Source organism: Watersipora subatra, chromosome 5 (genome assembly GCF_963576615.1).
Source record: "Watersipora subatra chromosome 5, tzWatSuba1.1, whole genome shotgun sequence".
NCBI classification, from domain to species: Eukaryota; Metazoa; Bryozoa; class Gymnolaemata; order Cheilostomatida; family Watersiporidae; genus Watersipora; species Watersipora subatra.
In genome coordinates, this window is record NC_088712.1 from 63803690 (window position 1) to 63820005 (window position 16316).

Here is a 16316-nt window from a genome sequence, read left to right on the forward strand (position 1 = left end):
AGTAAACAAAGTTAGACACTGTATAGTAATGGTAAACAAAGTTAGACACTGTATAGCAATAGTAAACAAAGTTAGACACTGTATAGCAACAGCAAACAAAGTTAGACACTGTATAGCAACAGTAAAAAAAGTTAGACACTGTATAGTAATGGTAAACAAAGTTAGACACTGTACAGCAACAGTAAACAAAGTTAGACACTGTATAGTAATGGTAAACAAAGTTAGACACTGTATAGCAATAGTAAACAAAGTTAGACACTGTATAGCAACAGCAAACAAAGTTAGACACTGTATAGCAACAGTAAAAAAAGTTAGACACTGTATAGTAATGGTAAACAAAGTTAGACACTGTATAGCAACAGTAAACAAAGTTAGACACTGTATAGCAACAGTAAATAAAGTTAGACACTGTATAGTAACAGCATACAAAGTTAGACACTGTATAGTAATGGTAAACAAAGTTAGACACTGTATAGCAACAGTAAACAAAGTTAGACACTGTACAGCAACAGTAAACAAAGTTAAACACTGTATAGTAACAGTAAACAAAGTTAGACACTGTATAGCAACGGTAAACAAAGTTAGACATTGTATAGTAACAGTAAACAAAGTTAAACACTGTATAGTAACAGTAAACAAAGTTAGACACTGTACAGCAACAGTAAACAAAGTTAGACACTGTATAGCAACAGTAATCAAAGTTAGACACTGTATAGCAACAGCAAACAAAGTTAGACACTGTATAGCAACAGTAAAAAAAGTTAGACACTGTATAGTAATGGTAAACAAAGTTAGACACTGTATAGCAACAGTAAACAAAGTTAGACACTGTATAGCAACAGTAAATAAAGTTAGACACTGTATAGCAACAGCAAACAAAGTTAGACACTGTATAGTAATGGTAAACAAAGTTAGACACTGTATAGTAATGGTAAACAAAGTTAGACATTGTATAGCAACAGTAAACAAAGTTAGACACTGTATAGCAACAGTAAACAAAGTTAGACACTGTATAGCAACAGTAAACAAAGTTAGACACTGTATAGCAACAGTAAATAAAGTTAGACACTGTATAGCAACAGCAAACAAAGTTAGACACTGTATAGTAATGGTAAACAAAGTTAGACACTGTATAGCAACAGTAAACAAAGTTAGACACTGTATAGCAACAGTAAATAAAGTTAGACACTGTATAGTAACAGCATACAAAGTTAGACACTGTATAGTAATGGTAAACAAAGTTAGACACTGTATAGTAATGGTAAACAAAGTTAGACATTGTATAGCAACAGTAAACAAAGTTAGACACTGTATAGCAACAGTAAACAAAGTTAGACACTGTATAGTAACAGTAAACAAAGTTAGACACTGTATAGTAATGGTAAACAAAGTTAGACACTGTATAGTAACGGTAAACAAAGTTAGACACTGTATAGTAACGGTAAACAAAGTTAGACATTGTATAGTAACAGTAAACAAAGTTAGACACTGTATAGTAATGGTAAACAAAGTTAGACACTGTATAGCAACAGTAAACAAAGTTAGACACTGTATAGCAACAGTAAATAAAGTTAGACACTGTATAGTAACAGCATACAAAGTTAGACACTGTATAGTAATGGTAAACAAAGTTAGACACTGTATAGTAATGGTAAACAAAGTTAGACATTGTATAGCAACAGTAAACAAAGTTAGACACTGTATAGCAACAGTAAACAAAGTTAGACACTGTATAGTAACAGTAAACAAAGTTAGACACTGTATAGTAATGGTAAACAAAGTTAGACATTGTATAGTAACGGTAAACAAAGTTAGACACTGTATAGTAACGGTAAACAAAGTTAGACATTGTATAGTAACAGTAAACAAAGTTAGACACTGTATAGCAACAGTAAACAAAGTTAAACACTGTATAGTAACAGTAAACAAAGTTAGACACTGTATAGTAACGGTAAACAAAGTTAGACACTGTATAGTAACAGTAAACAAAGTTAGACACTGTATAGTAACAGTAAACAAAGTTAGACACTGTATAGCAACAGTAAACAAAGTTAGACACTGTATAGTAATGGTAAACAAAGTTAGACACTGTATAGTAACAGTAAACAAAGTTAAACACTGTATAGTAACAGTAAACAAAGTTAAACACTGTATAGTAACAGTAAACAAAGTTAGACACTGTATAGTAACGGTAAACAAAGTTAGACACTGTATAGTAACAGTAAACAAAGTTAGACACTGTATAGTAACAGTAAACAAAGTTAGACACTGTATAGCAACAGTAAACAAAGTTAGACACTGTATAGTAATGGTAAACAAAGTTAGACACTGTATAGTAACAGTAAACAAAGTTAGATACTGTATAGTAACAGTAAACAAAGTTAGACACTGTATAGCAACAGTAAACAAAGTTAGACACTGTACAGCAACAGTAAACAAAGTTAGACACTGTATAGCAACAGTAAACAAAGTTAGACACTGTATAGCAACAGTAAACAAAGTTAGACACTGTATAGTAATGGTAAACAAAGTTAGACACTGTATAGTAACAGTAAACAAAGTTAGACATTGTATAGTAACAGTAAACAAAGTTAGACATTGTACAGTAGCTGTATACACAGCTAAAATTTATATAGTAGCAGTATATTTAGCTAGCTTATGTACAGCAAAATATAAGTAGATGTAGCTAAACTTTATTTAACGTCGCATAGATTCTTTAGGTTGACATTCAGATCATGTAGCATAACAATTTTATAAAAAATCAACAGGATCATAAATCAATGACTCAAAAAGGGTCAACAAATCCCAAAGAGTTGACAACTCATAAGGAGTCAACAACTCCTAAAGACATAACCTACAAACTGTTAACATCTCTCAGGCCAGACAAAGAACTGCTAGACATATGATCAACCATGATATAGCTCAGAATGTACTTACACCACAAATTTGGATACTTACATGCTACGACGTTGAGTTTAGTGAAGATTAAAGTAACCAAAAAGGTTAAAATCATGACTACAAGTGATCCGACAATTCTCTTATTAATGGACACTCTAAAAGAGAAGAAAAATATGAACTTATGAGGGCAATAGTGGTGGATCTTACATAATAGTTGTATATATTACATAATAGTGATATATACTACATAATAGTTGTATGCATTACACAATGGCTTTATATATGGTTGAATATATTACACAATGGTTATACGCCTATATATATTACACAATGGTTATACGCCTATATATATTACACTGGTTGTATACATTGCATAATGGTTGTACATATTATACAACGGTTGCATATCTACCGTAAAACCTCTAATTGAACGCCACTCTCCAATTGAATGCCACCTCCATTTGACCACCACTTTGACAATATTTGATCTTTACGAGCCAACATTATTAACTAGTCAGTAGAAAAGTGTCCACAAAATCATATTAATAATGAATCATTTCTATCAATACTAGTTAATTCTCTCGTTGTCCAATTCTGAAGTTTTGCGTTTTTTTCGTTAAAACTTTGAAAGCAACATAGCACTATAGCAATAATCAATAACGGCCTCAGGCTAGTAGCAGCTCTCTGTTTAACGCGGTCTTTCTACCTCGAAGTAGCCTACATATATAAAAAATGATTTAAACTTACGATGGTAGATGGAACTTGGAAAGCAACGCCATAGAAATAACTACTATCTCAGGCTAATAGTAGTTTTTGTTCAATGCCGTCCTAATACTTCGAAGGATATGCATATTAAATCCGGTTCGCAAGTTTTGGACTAAAGGTTATACGTTTAGAGAGCAAACTTTTAGCACTGCATCAGTGCTAAACACAGCGCGTGAAAGATTTGCTCTGCCAAAAAATTGTTTGGACGCTAATATCGACTAGTTCAGCAGTGTAGAAGAAGAATTGAAGCCAAAAGAGATTGTGGAAGGTATTGGTCAACTAGAAGATATTTGTTCCATCGAAAGCAACAACCAGAACGCAACTATCTGAGCAAACGACAGAAATATTTTTTGTTGTTTTAAAAACGTTAATTTTTGTTTCTGCATGTAATATAAGTGTGGTTCGTTTATGTCACTTGTTCATGAATATATATATTTGTATCATTTGATAGATTATTGTTGAATAACTTATAAATATGCAGATTTATAGCATGTTATTTAATAGCATTTTGCGGCTATCTTAACACGGCTTACAATGGATCGATGCTCATAATTCCACTTCTATCGCACATAAAAAACTAGTTTTGGCTGCAAACTGTAGCAAACTTATCAGTGAGTGCAATGAGCTTTTATGCAAGATTGTTAAATATAGATATAAAATAAAAATGTCTTCAACTTCAGAATGAAATAAAAATTGAGAATGCCAACAAATTGCAAAGAAGGACGCAGGCTATAATATCATCACAGGTCAATTGCAAGCAATAGATATCAACTGGTAGAGATATTTATCGGTTTCTTGATGAATATTTATACAGAAATCATTGACAAGTTAGAGGTGAGTTAGCATATTCATTGCATTCAAAATATTTAATATGGGTCCACCGAAAAAAGAAGGCAAAATATAGGCGACATTCGCTTCGTCAGTAATAGGGCTAAATTAATCTTTCCAAAATTCTGAGGAGCTATTTGAAAAACAGACCGCCAGCCTCTATTTGAATGCCGCCTCCAATTGACCACCACCACAGAGGAAGGGTTGAAAAATAGAGCGCCATGGCGTTCAATTAGAGCTTTTACGGTATATATATAAATTTCAGTGTTTGCCTTTTTGTCTCTTTCTGAAACCCAGTGTCCAGCTATAGAAATTAAAATCTAGCAATAAAAAATCCGTATCACAGAGGATTTGATCTCAGAGCCTCCAATTCCCAAGTTGGCAAACTAACTCATTAGGCTATATGGGATCAGACCTGTCAACCCGGTGCTATGCAAATGAGGGAGATGTTAGCCCCTAAAACCTCGCGCTAGTGAAAAAGTTTTTAAATGGGGACCTAGGCTAGTTAACATTGTATTTCAGCTTTAAACTTGTGCTTAAGTGAATTACAAAAATATAAACACAAATCACGGGCAACTTTTACGAACTTAATGTTCTACATTTCAGTTCTGCAAAAAACACTGTATCATATCCGGAGTAATGAACATAACGTAAACACAAAACTCTCAAAAGTTAACTGTAAATGAATTTGGTAGTTAGACAGGGATGCTATATCATCTCTACATTTGAGTCTGCACTGATTTGAGATGAGGTAGCTGCTACTCCTTGATGTTTCAAGTTGTGGGTTTTGGCTGACTTTTTAAGACTTATGAGTAGGTCAGCTTTCAACTCTGTATCAAAGCAGCAGGTAGAAAAGTTTATTTTGGTGGCTATCAGAGCATTCAGTTTCAGAACATAGGTCAGCCCTAGCCTCAGTATGTATTTTTCAAGCATAGAAAAAAGCGCTCTGTTGCTGCATTACTGTGAGGTATGCAGAAGATGGCCCTCATTAAAGTCGTCAGTAAGGGCCATGAAGTTCGAAGGCCATAAAATTACCAAACGATAATTCTATGCACGAAGCCATGAGAAAGTGCCTTTGGCGATACAGTGAGTCTTTCGTTATCGCTTACGCGCATCGCCTTAATGCTATAGCGACTGATAAATAAATGGCTCGGTATTTTATCTTAGAGCACAAAACATAAATCCGGGAGTTTACCGGGAGATTTTATTTTTGCGGGAGGGTAATCTCAATTCCTGGAGGGCCCCGCAAAATCCGGGAGAGTCGACAGCTCTGTATGGGATACATTGGATTCATTGGGTAGATAGCCATTATCTGGGTTAAAACGTGCATAGCGACTCTGTGTAACATGCAACGTCACAAAAGCTTGCTCTCATGGCTCTTATTAGTACGTTTAGCATTACTCATAATAGCTTACTCAAATTAGCCAATGGCAACTACAATACCTGCCACTGTTTATAAGCTGCTTTTAATACCCATGCAACGCCGGACATTCTGCTAGTACAGTGCGCCCTCGCCATACGATATTAATCTGTTCCAAGGTTGACACCGTATAGCAAAAATGTCGTATAAATGGGCATGGAACCAATAGTAATTATATAAAGCAAACATCTCCTGGTAAAAATCATCGAAATGTTATATAAGTACTGTATATATACCCTACAGGATGAAATTATTCGCGGAATTAAATTTCGCGAGAATTGTCTTTTCATGCATATTCGTGGACTAAATTATTCCCGGATGAACACCTTCGTGAATAAATTAATCCGTGAAAGCCATTAGCAAGAGAGTAAAACCTTCACGTGCGTATACCAAGTGTTTAGGTTTCTATTAAGCAAAGAAATTTATGCCGATCATGCAAAGCTTATCAATTTTTGACTGAATCCAGGTGTTTTCATGAATATTTATCGATTTGGAGGCCTTTGGTGAACCAACAACTTGTAGTAGGTTATGGGTTTTTTCAACGTAAAGAACTGCAGGAGAGATTTTTGCGATGATGACGCCGCACCGAAGTCCGAATAACTTGTGACAACCTTGAATAATTTTGTAAAGAAGTGTGATGCATTGGCAATGGACTTAACTCAAAGCCCCGGCGATAATTTTTTAAAGAGTTTGGAACTCAGCTACGTTTACTAACTCTGCCTAGCGACTAGTTTTCAATTTGAAGTAGTAGTTATTCTCCCTTGTGTTAAAATAAAAACCAATTATTCGCGGATTTTAGTAATTCGAGTAATTGAGCGTACGCGAATTCGCTAATTATTAAATCCATCGAATAATTTCATCCTGTAGGGTATTAAAAATTAGTAACAAAATAGTATGGTAACCTTAGTAACTATATTTACCTACAGTAACTTTAGGGCATTTAGTGGTTATGATCAGCAATAAAATGTAGCATTACAATGTACTATGTGCAGTACATTCCGTAGGGAGTTCTTACCTTTGAGACATGTAAAACGTAAACTTGGAATTTAACTTAAATGAATTTAGCTTACTAAACAAACACTTGAAGCTAAGTTTTAGAATATATTTTTAACTATTTTACCGAACATCAACTTATCATAGCTAAAATTTTATCACCTATCGGTTTCCGGCTTCGTTTTCACGATAACTTTTTGTATGACCTCAGAAAAACCTTTTTTAACCTAATTCGACAAGAAAGCCCGAGCAATGCTGTTCTAGAAAATGTTCTGTTTAATACGTAGTGAAGTGGATACGGATAAACCAACCTTCCAGCGAGACTAGTGTTGGCAACTTGGAGGAGAAGGTTTGGCACCATGTTGCTGACAGCTATGGCAGACTCGTAGGACAGCTGCAATGTCGTCTGGGCTTCCTGATACTCAGATGCTGGCATGGTGCTGTTTCTCAGTTGGTATATGAAATACTGCAACACCACAGAGTTGTACTAGTTAGCATGGTATGGGTCACATCTGTATCAACACCAGAGTTGTACTAGTTAGTATGGTATGAGTCACATCTGTATCAACACCAGAGTTGTACTAGTTAGCATGGTATGAGTCACATCTGTATCAACACCAGAGTTGTACTAGTTAGTATGGTATGAGTCACACCTGTAACAACACCACAGAGTTGTTTGTACTAGTTAGCATGGTATGAGTCACATCTGTATCAACACCAGAGTTGTACTAGTTAGTATGGTATGAGTCACATCTGTAACAACACCACAGAGTTGTACTAGTTAGTATGGTATGAGTCACATCTGTAACAACACCACAGAGTTGTACTAAATAGTATGCTACAAGTCATGTCCATATCACTACATTGTCATACATTGATGGTGATTTCTTGGGTACTCACTAACCAAGCTTGCATTTGAAGAGTTAGAACGATAAACTCTAACACTTAGTCGTGAGAAGAGTTGAGGCTGCTACAGGAAGTTTTTAACACGCATCCCACTAGCTGTTCAATTTAAAAATTACAAAACTATTTGTTGGTGAGCTAACTACTGAACCCAGCATTAAAGGTTTCTGTAGACAACAGGTAAGTGTTTTTGTGAAAGATATGAAAACAAACGCATTAGCTTCTTAAGCTGAAAATACATATATGTATGATTCAGTTGCTTCAACTTTTATTGTAACATTCTTGCTGACCTTTGATGATGTCAGCCGCTTGTAGTCGGCGGTCTTTTTTACTAGTTGATAATTCTCATGTTTTAAAACTGTAATTTCTTGCAAAAGACATAAACTCACTGCAGTGTGAAGAAGAGTTAATGGTTTGTGTTGATTGACTGGTCAAGAATTGGTATGGGCAGAATTACCCCAGCAATGTTTATGAGCTGGTTCCTTGCAACTAATACATGTCACTACATTGTACAATTGTAGCCTAGTGAACTAGATTGTCTGACCTACAAAGAACAGGGTGGTGTTCAGTTCCTGAAAAAGGCCACCATTGGTGACAGGAATGATATCCAACCTTAAACTGCTCTCTGCAACTGGGCATGTCTCTAGTCGTCAAGACAATCTTGCCACCGATTTCAGACATGTCCAGCCAAGATCATAGGACCATTGTTTGTGCAACAACAATACTCGTAAAAACATGCGCAGCCTCTCATGCTACTGGGTGCTACGACTGGCATTTTACAAATTATCAGAAACACCTGTTTAGTATTGCCTTCTAACTAGATACAACTTCAACTAAAAACTGCATAGTCAAAAAAGGAAAAATTGTAGAAGTTGTGCTCTTTCATTATATATGAGCGGCAGTGAAGAATCACCCCACCTACAAGCAGTCAGATTTGTGAATTATGCTCATTTCGTATTAATATGTTCATCTAATCATCACCCTTCATACATGTCTGTACACGTGTGCTACTTGCTACACATTTACTTTTAGCCCTTTATATTAGCATTAATTCCTGACTGAGAAGGTTTGAAGCAAAAAGGGACATCAAACTATAAAATGATATTGACAGATGAATCACAGTTTAGAATTGGAGGTAATTGATATACTTATAAATAATATATGAGGGTTTTAATCCTAAGATATTTGATCATGTCTTTTGATATCCACCATTTGAAATATCAGTCTTTGATATACAATGTATTTGTCTAGATGTCTCCTGAGAATTATCTGACCATATGCTTTCTGAGATATATCTAACCAGATGCCTGCAGTGGTATCTGATCAAATGTCTTCTAAAATATCTACCAAGATATACAGCTATGTCTTCTAAGATTTCTGATGACACATTCTAAGCTTTGAACATACACATGTAAGTACCAATAGAGATACTCTAACTTATCTTACCTAAAGTTTAAGCTAAGTTAACTTTTATGGTCATAGTATTTTTACATTCTCAACTGAAACTTCCCATTCTCATCCTAAGACATACATATGCCAATAACAATAATGTTCACACCGATGTTCACACAGACGCGTCTATTAGAGCAATGTTTACACACAATTTTAGTCAGCTTCCATCAGAGCTGCTATGAATGAAATTCAGCGTGTATTAGGTTTAAAGAGTTGAACATAAGCAATGTGGAACCTAAAAACAATAATCGCTGAAAATCATCGTTCTAAAAGAAGCTATGTCAACTTGAGAGGGCAACTCCCGCTGTGGTATGTACGACACTTAAGCCTCTGTTTGGTTATTTTTTATTCAAAAGTTCAATACAAAGGTTCAATAGTCATAATTTAAAACTGCACAATGAAAACTTGTATTGTTTTTATTTCTATATGCAGCGGTGCAATATGGAACATTACCAAAGTTATTTCTAGAATGTTGAACAAACTACAGTGAATAAATTATCTAACTGCATTGAGGTATATGAGTGGTAAAGATGAGGAGAAATGTAGTGGAAGGGTTCGCGAGAAGCAGTGCAGGAAGCCGCGGTCAGAAGGGGGAAAGGTAGTACAACAAATCATAAGCAGTGCTGCCAAGAGTAGAATGGAGAGAGGTAGTACACAAGGTTTGGGGTAGAAGGATTAGGAGTTGCAGTTGGATGCTAAAGGCAGGAAGGACTGCCATGAACAAAGCAGACAGTCGAGACAATGTAATAAACACCATGTTAGATGAAGCCGATCTCGGATAAGAGGCACTCAAAACAACAAAGTTATCAATAGATGACCGAGTAGGGTGACTCGATGGACTAATGGCAACCTTGCAATCATAGAGTGAATCACAATGAGCATGTTTTCTGTGCAAAGACCGCCAAGTGAACCTTTGTTTTTAACTTGATGGTGAATGACCTAGCGTGAGAGAGCTAGCGTGAGGGAGCGAGCACGAGCCCCCTTAGCTCATTGTAGTGACAAGTAAGCTCACACTAAATGCAGTAAAGCGAATGCTGTTATAGCAAATGTGAATGTTCACCACTGATGATGACCCAGCAGACCTCACCACCGATGATGACCCAGCAGACCACAATATGAGCCATGTTTGTCAGACATGAGAGAGTGAGAATCAAATGATTGAATCAAAGAGCAGATTCGTACTGGTGTTTTAAGGCATGGCTGGGCCAAATGACAGATCAGTGAGCAGGTCACTCATCAGGGAGCTGCTGTGACTGATGTTCACTGGAGGTGATATGTAAGCCTCTAGTACTGTACTAGCCTAAGCCTTGCAACAAATGCACTAGTAAGCACGCTGGAGATGCAGAACATGACAGTAAACCTTTGTCCTTCACTTTTTGTCCTTTGACCATGTTTTTAGCACAATTGTACATTTTTAATATTTGATAAGAATAACGTCGTTTTTAAAATATTTTATTCTGGATTATATAACGTTATTTAAAAGTAACGGAGTTTATTTTCTAAGTTGAACAACTTTCTTTTAGTGCGCTTGGGGTTTAATTTTAAATTCTACCATATGGCAATCAGCTAGCCAATCACAACAAAGCAGTGGACATAAATATCAAGCACTCCTAATATAGACAAATGCTAGTGTAAGCCGCAGTTTCGATGCCTACGAATTCACTGGATATTTTTCCCGTGTCTTCCAGCCTTTACTCGCTAGACAGTGTTAAGAATGGTATGGTAATAACAGACCTGTTCCTATAAAGTAGTCTGGCATTGCAACTTAATGAGAGATAGTTTGTTTTCTACCGTAATAATTCAGCGTTACGACTTTTACCATTTACTTCGGCTTCTGTCAGTTCGGTTCTGCGATCATTTTTACAAACTGAACTGGCTGACTGCACGGTCTTATAAACCCAACGGCAAGGACACACATCAATATTCTGTTACACATGAAGTGGCCTACTAGCGGTGCCCCTGTTTAGACAAGGGACCAATGACTAACTCACTCCAGGTATGTTCCAGATAAGTTTCCTTTACACACTGCACACTTGGTAGCTCGTGCTAACCTGTTTTATTCCTGAGAGGTTGTACAACTGCATCATACGGCAGAGGATCACATGATCTAGCAGAACGATATTACCCAATCACCAGATACCCAAGCAATCAGTCGATCAATCGATTAAATACCCAATGCCCAATCACCACCATCTGGCAGTCAGAATGGAGGGATGGTTGATCTATTTGAAACTAGTTTTTAATTTAGGATGAAAAGAGGGCTTATGCTTATGTTCCATGGGGTACACAGCCTTACTGCTGTAATCCTAGTCTAGCTACTATAAGGTTTACTATGGAAAAACATAATCCTGTTTACAAATCTCTCGTACTCTCAAAAGTGGCCAAGCATTAAAATACATGGAGAGACTGCATAAAGGCAAACATTTCAGAGTCACAAGACTAAGACAGTTGACCAATCATGGTGCAGAACCACTCAGAGTGACTAAACACCAGTAGACTTTCAACCCAATGTCAACACTGATTGTCCAATCACAAATGCACATTTGGTGCACATTGCATGTACCTAGCATCACCAGCAAAGGTTAACCTACAGCATTTTAAAAGCATCTTTATTTACAAGAATACAATTGTAATATTCTATTGCTTGCAATTATTTTGATATTAGAAGAAGTTTTGAGGACAAAAATACTCAAAATGCAAGCTTTAGACACATATATATGTTTGTGGCTAAACATATATATCTATATATATATGTTACTCATACATAGATGTATGAATTTCTGAGCTCAGTGCTGCAAGCAAACGACCCGCAAACATAAAAGAAAACAGTCTATCACAGTAAAATAAAATAATCGCTAGTAATGCTTACCAAGCACTGTTACAAGCTATTGGTCCATAGGTAAGAGTCTGGTGATAGTTTACCAAGATGATTTTTCTAAAAATGTAGGCTCACGTCGAAGCAGATTAGAGAAATACCGAAAAAGTTCTGTACGGTATTTATACACCTCGGTTTAGTTTTCAAGTGGTTATAGAATTACTCGAATCAGCAATTATGTTCAGTGTTCAGTTGAATTCACATAAAGGAGGTTTAGATCATAGGGGATATCTACTGTAATGACATAGCATCGCAGCTGCCTCCTGTCAATATTTTGAAAGTATTACTTTTTCTGTCCATTGTCGCAACTTGGAAACGCTGATGAAACTTATCATTTAGTGAAAATTACTATGAAGACATTTTATTCTAGCCAACATGAGCAAATACAAAATAAGATATATGCCAATAGAGCCGCGTAAGACCAGACTTTTATCGCAAATAACCGATGTGAATACGAGAGATAGAGACAGGTTGTATAACGGGTGACATCATTTTGGGAAGGTCTGGGCACATTTTTGTGGCCTGAGCATTTTTAGGGCGATCAGATTTTTTCCATTTTAATCTTCAAATATCTTGGCAATGAGATCACGTAACACAACAAACAACTTATCAACTGATAGAGAAAAAAAATGCTTTTTTTTAAGATCAACTCAAATTTGACGAAACCACATCTTTAAAGCATTAAAGTTTGTAGCATTATGTTCTAGTGATAATATATTAAGTTTGTGAGATGTCAGTTAACCCTCAAGGCAGCAATTATGGCTGGCACTACTACCCTAGTGTACATGTCCAACACTTCACTCATCAGGTGTTGAGTTAATTGAATCATATCACATAATGCCCCATTGTTAAAATTTATTTATATCAAGATTTTAAAATACAAGAATGTTCATCAACTAGACCCAATGCAAAAGTTCCTGTGATATGCAGGAGCAGATTTTGCAGAATGCGCACTACTTAGAGACGAGAGAAAAATCCAGGAAAAATCTTCCTGGAATGCCCCTGAATTATACTAAAATAGGTTTACTAGTAGTAGACTGCTACAGTCAGTACAGGTGTACCACTAGTGGACTACTCCAGTCAGTACACAGATGTACCACTAGTAGACCACTACAGTCAGTACAGGAGTACCACTAGCAGACTACTACAGTCAGTACAGGGTACCACTAATAGACTATTACAGTCAGTACACAGATGTACCACTAGTAGACCACTACAGTCAGTACAGGTGTACCACTAGTAGACTACTACAGTCAGTACAGGGTACCACTAATAGACTATTACAGTCAGTACACAGATGTACCACTAGTAGACCACTACAGTCAGTACAGGTGTACCACTAATAGACTACTACAGTCGGTACAGGTGTACCACTAGTAGACTACTGCAGTCAGTACAGATGTACCACTAGTAGACTACTACAGTCAGTACAGATGTACCACTAGTAGACTCCTACAGTCAGTACAGATGTACCACTAGCAGACTACTACAGCCAGTACAGGAGTACCACTAATGGACTACTACAGTCAGTACAGGTGTACCACTAGTAAACTGCTAGTCAGTACAGGTGTACCATTAGTAGACTACCACAGTCAGTACAGGTGTACCACTAGTAGACTGCTACAGTCAGTACAGATGTACCACTAGTAGACTACTACAGTCAGTACAGGCGTACCACTAGTGGACTACTACAGTCAGTACAGGTGTACCACTAGTAAACTGCTAGTCAGTACAGGTGTACCACTAGTAGACTGCTACAGTCAGTACAGATGTACCACTAGTAGACTACTATAGCCAGGGCACCACTAGTAGGCTGCTAAGAAGGATGTGGTCAGCTTTATTGCTCTTCAGATTAGAAGGAATGTTGTAGATGAACACAAGCACCACAGGGGAGGTTTTGTTTGCTATGATAATGGAAAGACCAGGTTCTTCGTAGCTGAAGGAAGCGATGAAACAAAGATTATGTGTCAATGCTATATACACAAAACAAGCTAAAGCAAGTACACCAGCAACAATGAGAATAGCTTTTTCATTCATATTCACACGGTTCACTTAAAATATGATGACCCAAAGCGTATCAGATTTTCTTAATTAGTGTCTTTTGTAGCAGCAGTGTAGCACTTGAGTAGCATATAGAACTAGGTGAAAAGCTAAGGCAGGAATGAAAAGAGATCAAATTGCATTATAACAGCTAGAGGTAACGCGCCTCTCCCCCACTGGACTTTGATTTAGCAATCAAATAGGTGTGGAAAGTCGAGTGAAGACGGAAAAGTTTAGAACTGATAGAAGCGATAATCTGAGAGATATGAGAATTTGACAGCGGAGATATGAGCACCTATAGAGTGTACAGTTGTGTGCGAAATACTTGGGACACCTATGCAATTATGCTATAAATGCTTACATAATGTTTAAATTGCTCTAGACTGAGTAATATTGAAGTTAATCTTATAATTGTACACATCAATGAAAAGCTCAAAGTGTAAGGAATGCACTCATCTTACTTTCGACAAGATAAAATAAATTACTGATATGTTGTCTCCATGTTTGGAACACATGCACCATAATCTCCTTTCACTGTTTAGACCTGTTCTTCAATTCATTTGTCTCTCTAATTTGGCTTTTGATGCGAGTGAAAATGTTAAAACTGAATTAAAGTTATCTCAAAGACATTCTTTTATCTCATTTCTGTGCATTGTTTATCGTAACTCTCTCAAACATTTACAGTTTTCGTATAAAAGGCTGAGCAGAGGTTTGATAAATTCATTTGATTTCATCATGTCATCTCTTCGCGACAAGAAGTATTCTGTGGTGCACCTTTACAGTAAACAGAATAGGACAGTGAGAGAAATTGCTGCAGAATTGAAAATTGCAAAGTCTACAGTGCATAATATTTTAAAGAAATGGAAAGAAGTTGGAACGATTGATGATCAGAGAGCGGGAAACAGTGGACGGAAACGAAAGTCAGATTTTCGTAGCGATAGGGTATTGCGTAGACTGGGTCGAGACAGCAGGCGTAAATCCTGTGCTGAGTTAGCTGTTGACTGGAAAAAGTCAACAGGTGTGGAAGCAAGCAGGTTTACAGTGACGAGAAGGTTGAAAGAGGGTGGGCTAAGCAGACGCCGTGCCCGGAAGAAACCATTGCTTTCATCTGTTCAGAAGAAAAAGAGATTGGATTGGGCAAAAGCACATCCAGACTCAATCTCCGGATCTGAATCCAATTGAAAACTTGTGGAAGACACTGAAAAATATTTTGAGGAAAGATGGGAGAGCTTCAAGCAAACTTGTACTGAAAGAAAAGATAGTGAAGGCCTGGCACAGGATGATATCTCAAGAAGAACTTCTGAGACTGATTGAAAGCATGCCCCATTGCTGCCGCATGGTTATTTCCAGCAAAGGTGGTTCAATTAGGTACTGATGTACCACTACACAACCCCAATGGCCCATTTCAGGGCCACCAACATATGCAAGAGTTGTTCATTAGATTTTATAACTCATTTAGTGACACGAAACACAGTTCGAATTATGAACTAAATTGTGGAAAAATACAGGTTTTCTGTAGTGACGGGCTTTGAAACCCAGTATCTCATGAGAAATTGCAATTAGTGCAATTATTTTATTATTATTAGATTTCTAACATTCTGAGGATTCTAAATATGTGTGGGTACATATATATGTAACAGGAGTTTGATACAAAAATGATGTTTTACAGCTAAACATTAATATTCTTCTTTGCGTCCCAAGTATTTTGCACACAACTGTAGATAAGAGAGTTTTGACAACACACATAGGAGAGCAGAAGGAGCGAGCTTTTACTATATTATAAGATACAAGAGAGCGGTAACTTACACCTTTGGCTGTAATAAACATGTTCCATGGTAGCAAAGTACCGACTCCAAGAAGATAGAATATTATATATACAACTTTGAACCTGCAAAACATCAACCAAAACATGAATTTACAAAGACTAAGGGTTGGGTGGGCATTAAGAAAAGCGACAATACAAAAAGAATAATCTTTATTCTAATACAAGCTATGTTCATCTGTCTAAATCCACAGTTGGAGGTTGGGCAAAAAGATTGCATCGCATTTGATTCAAACCCGCAATATTTGCTTCCCCACACATCACAATAGCACCTGCGTCAATTACTCGCCTTCAAGCCTTTTAGAATAATAGTAAATATA

General features: G+C 36.6%; 1 protein-coding gene across 1 annotated transcript in view; it reads right to left on the reverse strand.

The window, feature by feature from the left end:
- The window catches only part of LOC137396414 (equilibrative nucleoside transporter 3-like), a 42195-nt gene that overhangs the window by 17662 nt on the left and 8217 nt on the right, over window positions 1-16316 (reverse strand). Inside the window, exons 3-5 of the mRNA XM_068082682.1 lie at window positions 15981-16062; window positions 7216-7370; window positions 2959-3053 (exon numbers count right to left, since the gene is read on the reverse strand). Of these exons, the coding sequence (XP_067938783.1) occupies window positions 2959-3053; window positions 7216-7370; window positions 15981-16062 (332 nt within the window). The remainder of the gene's footprint in view (window positions 1-2958; window positions 3054-7215; window positions 7371-15980; window positions 16063-16316) is intronic.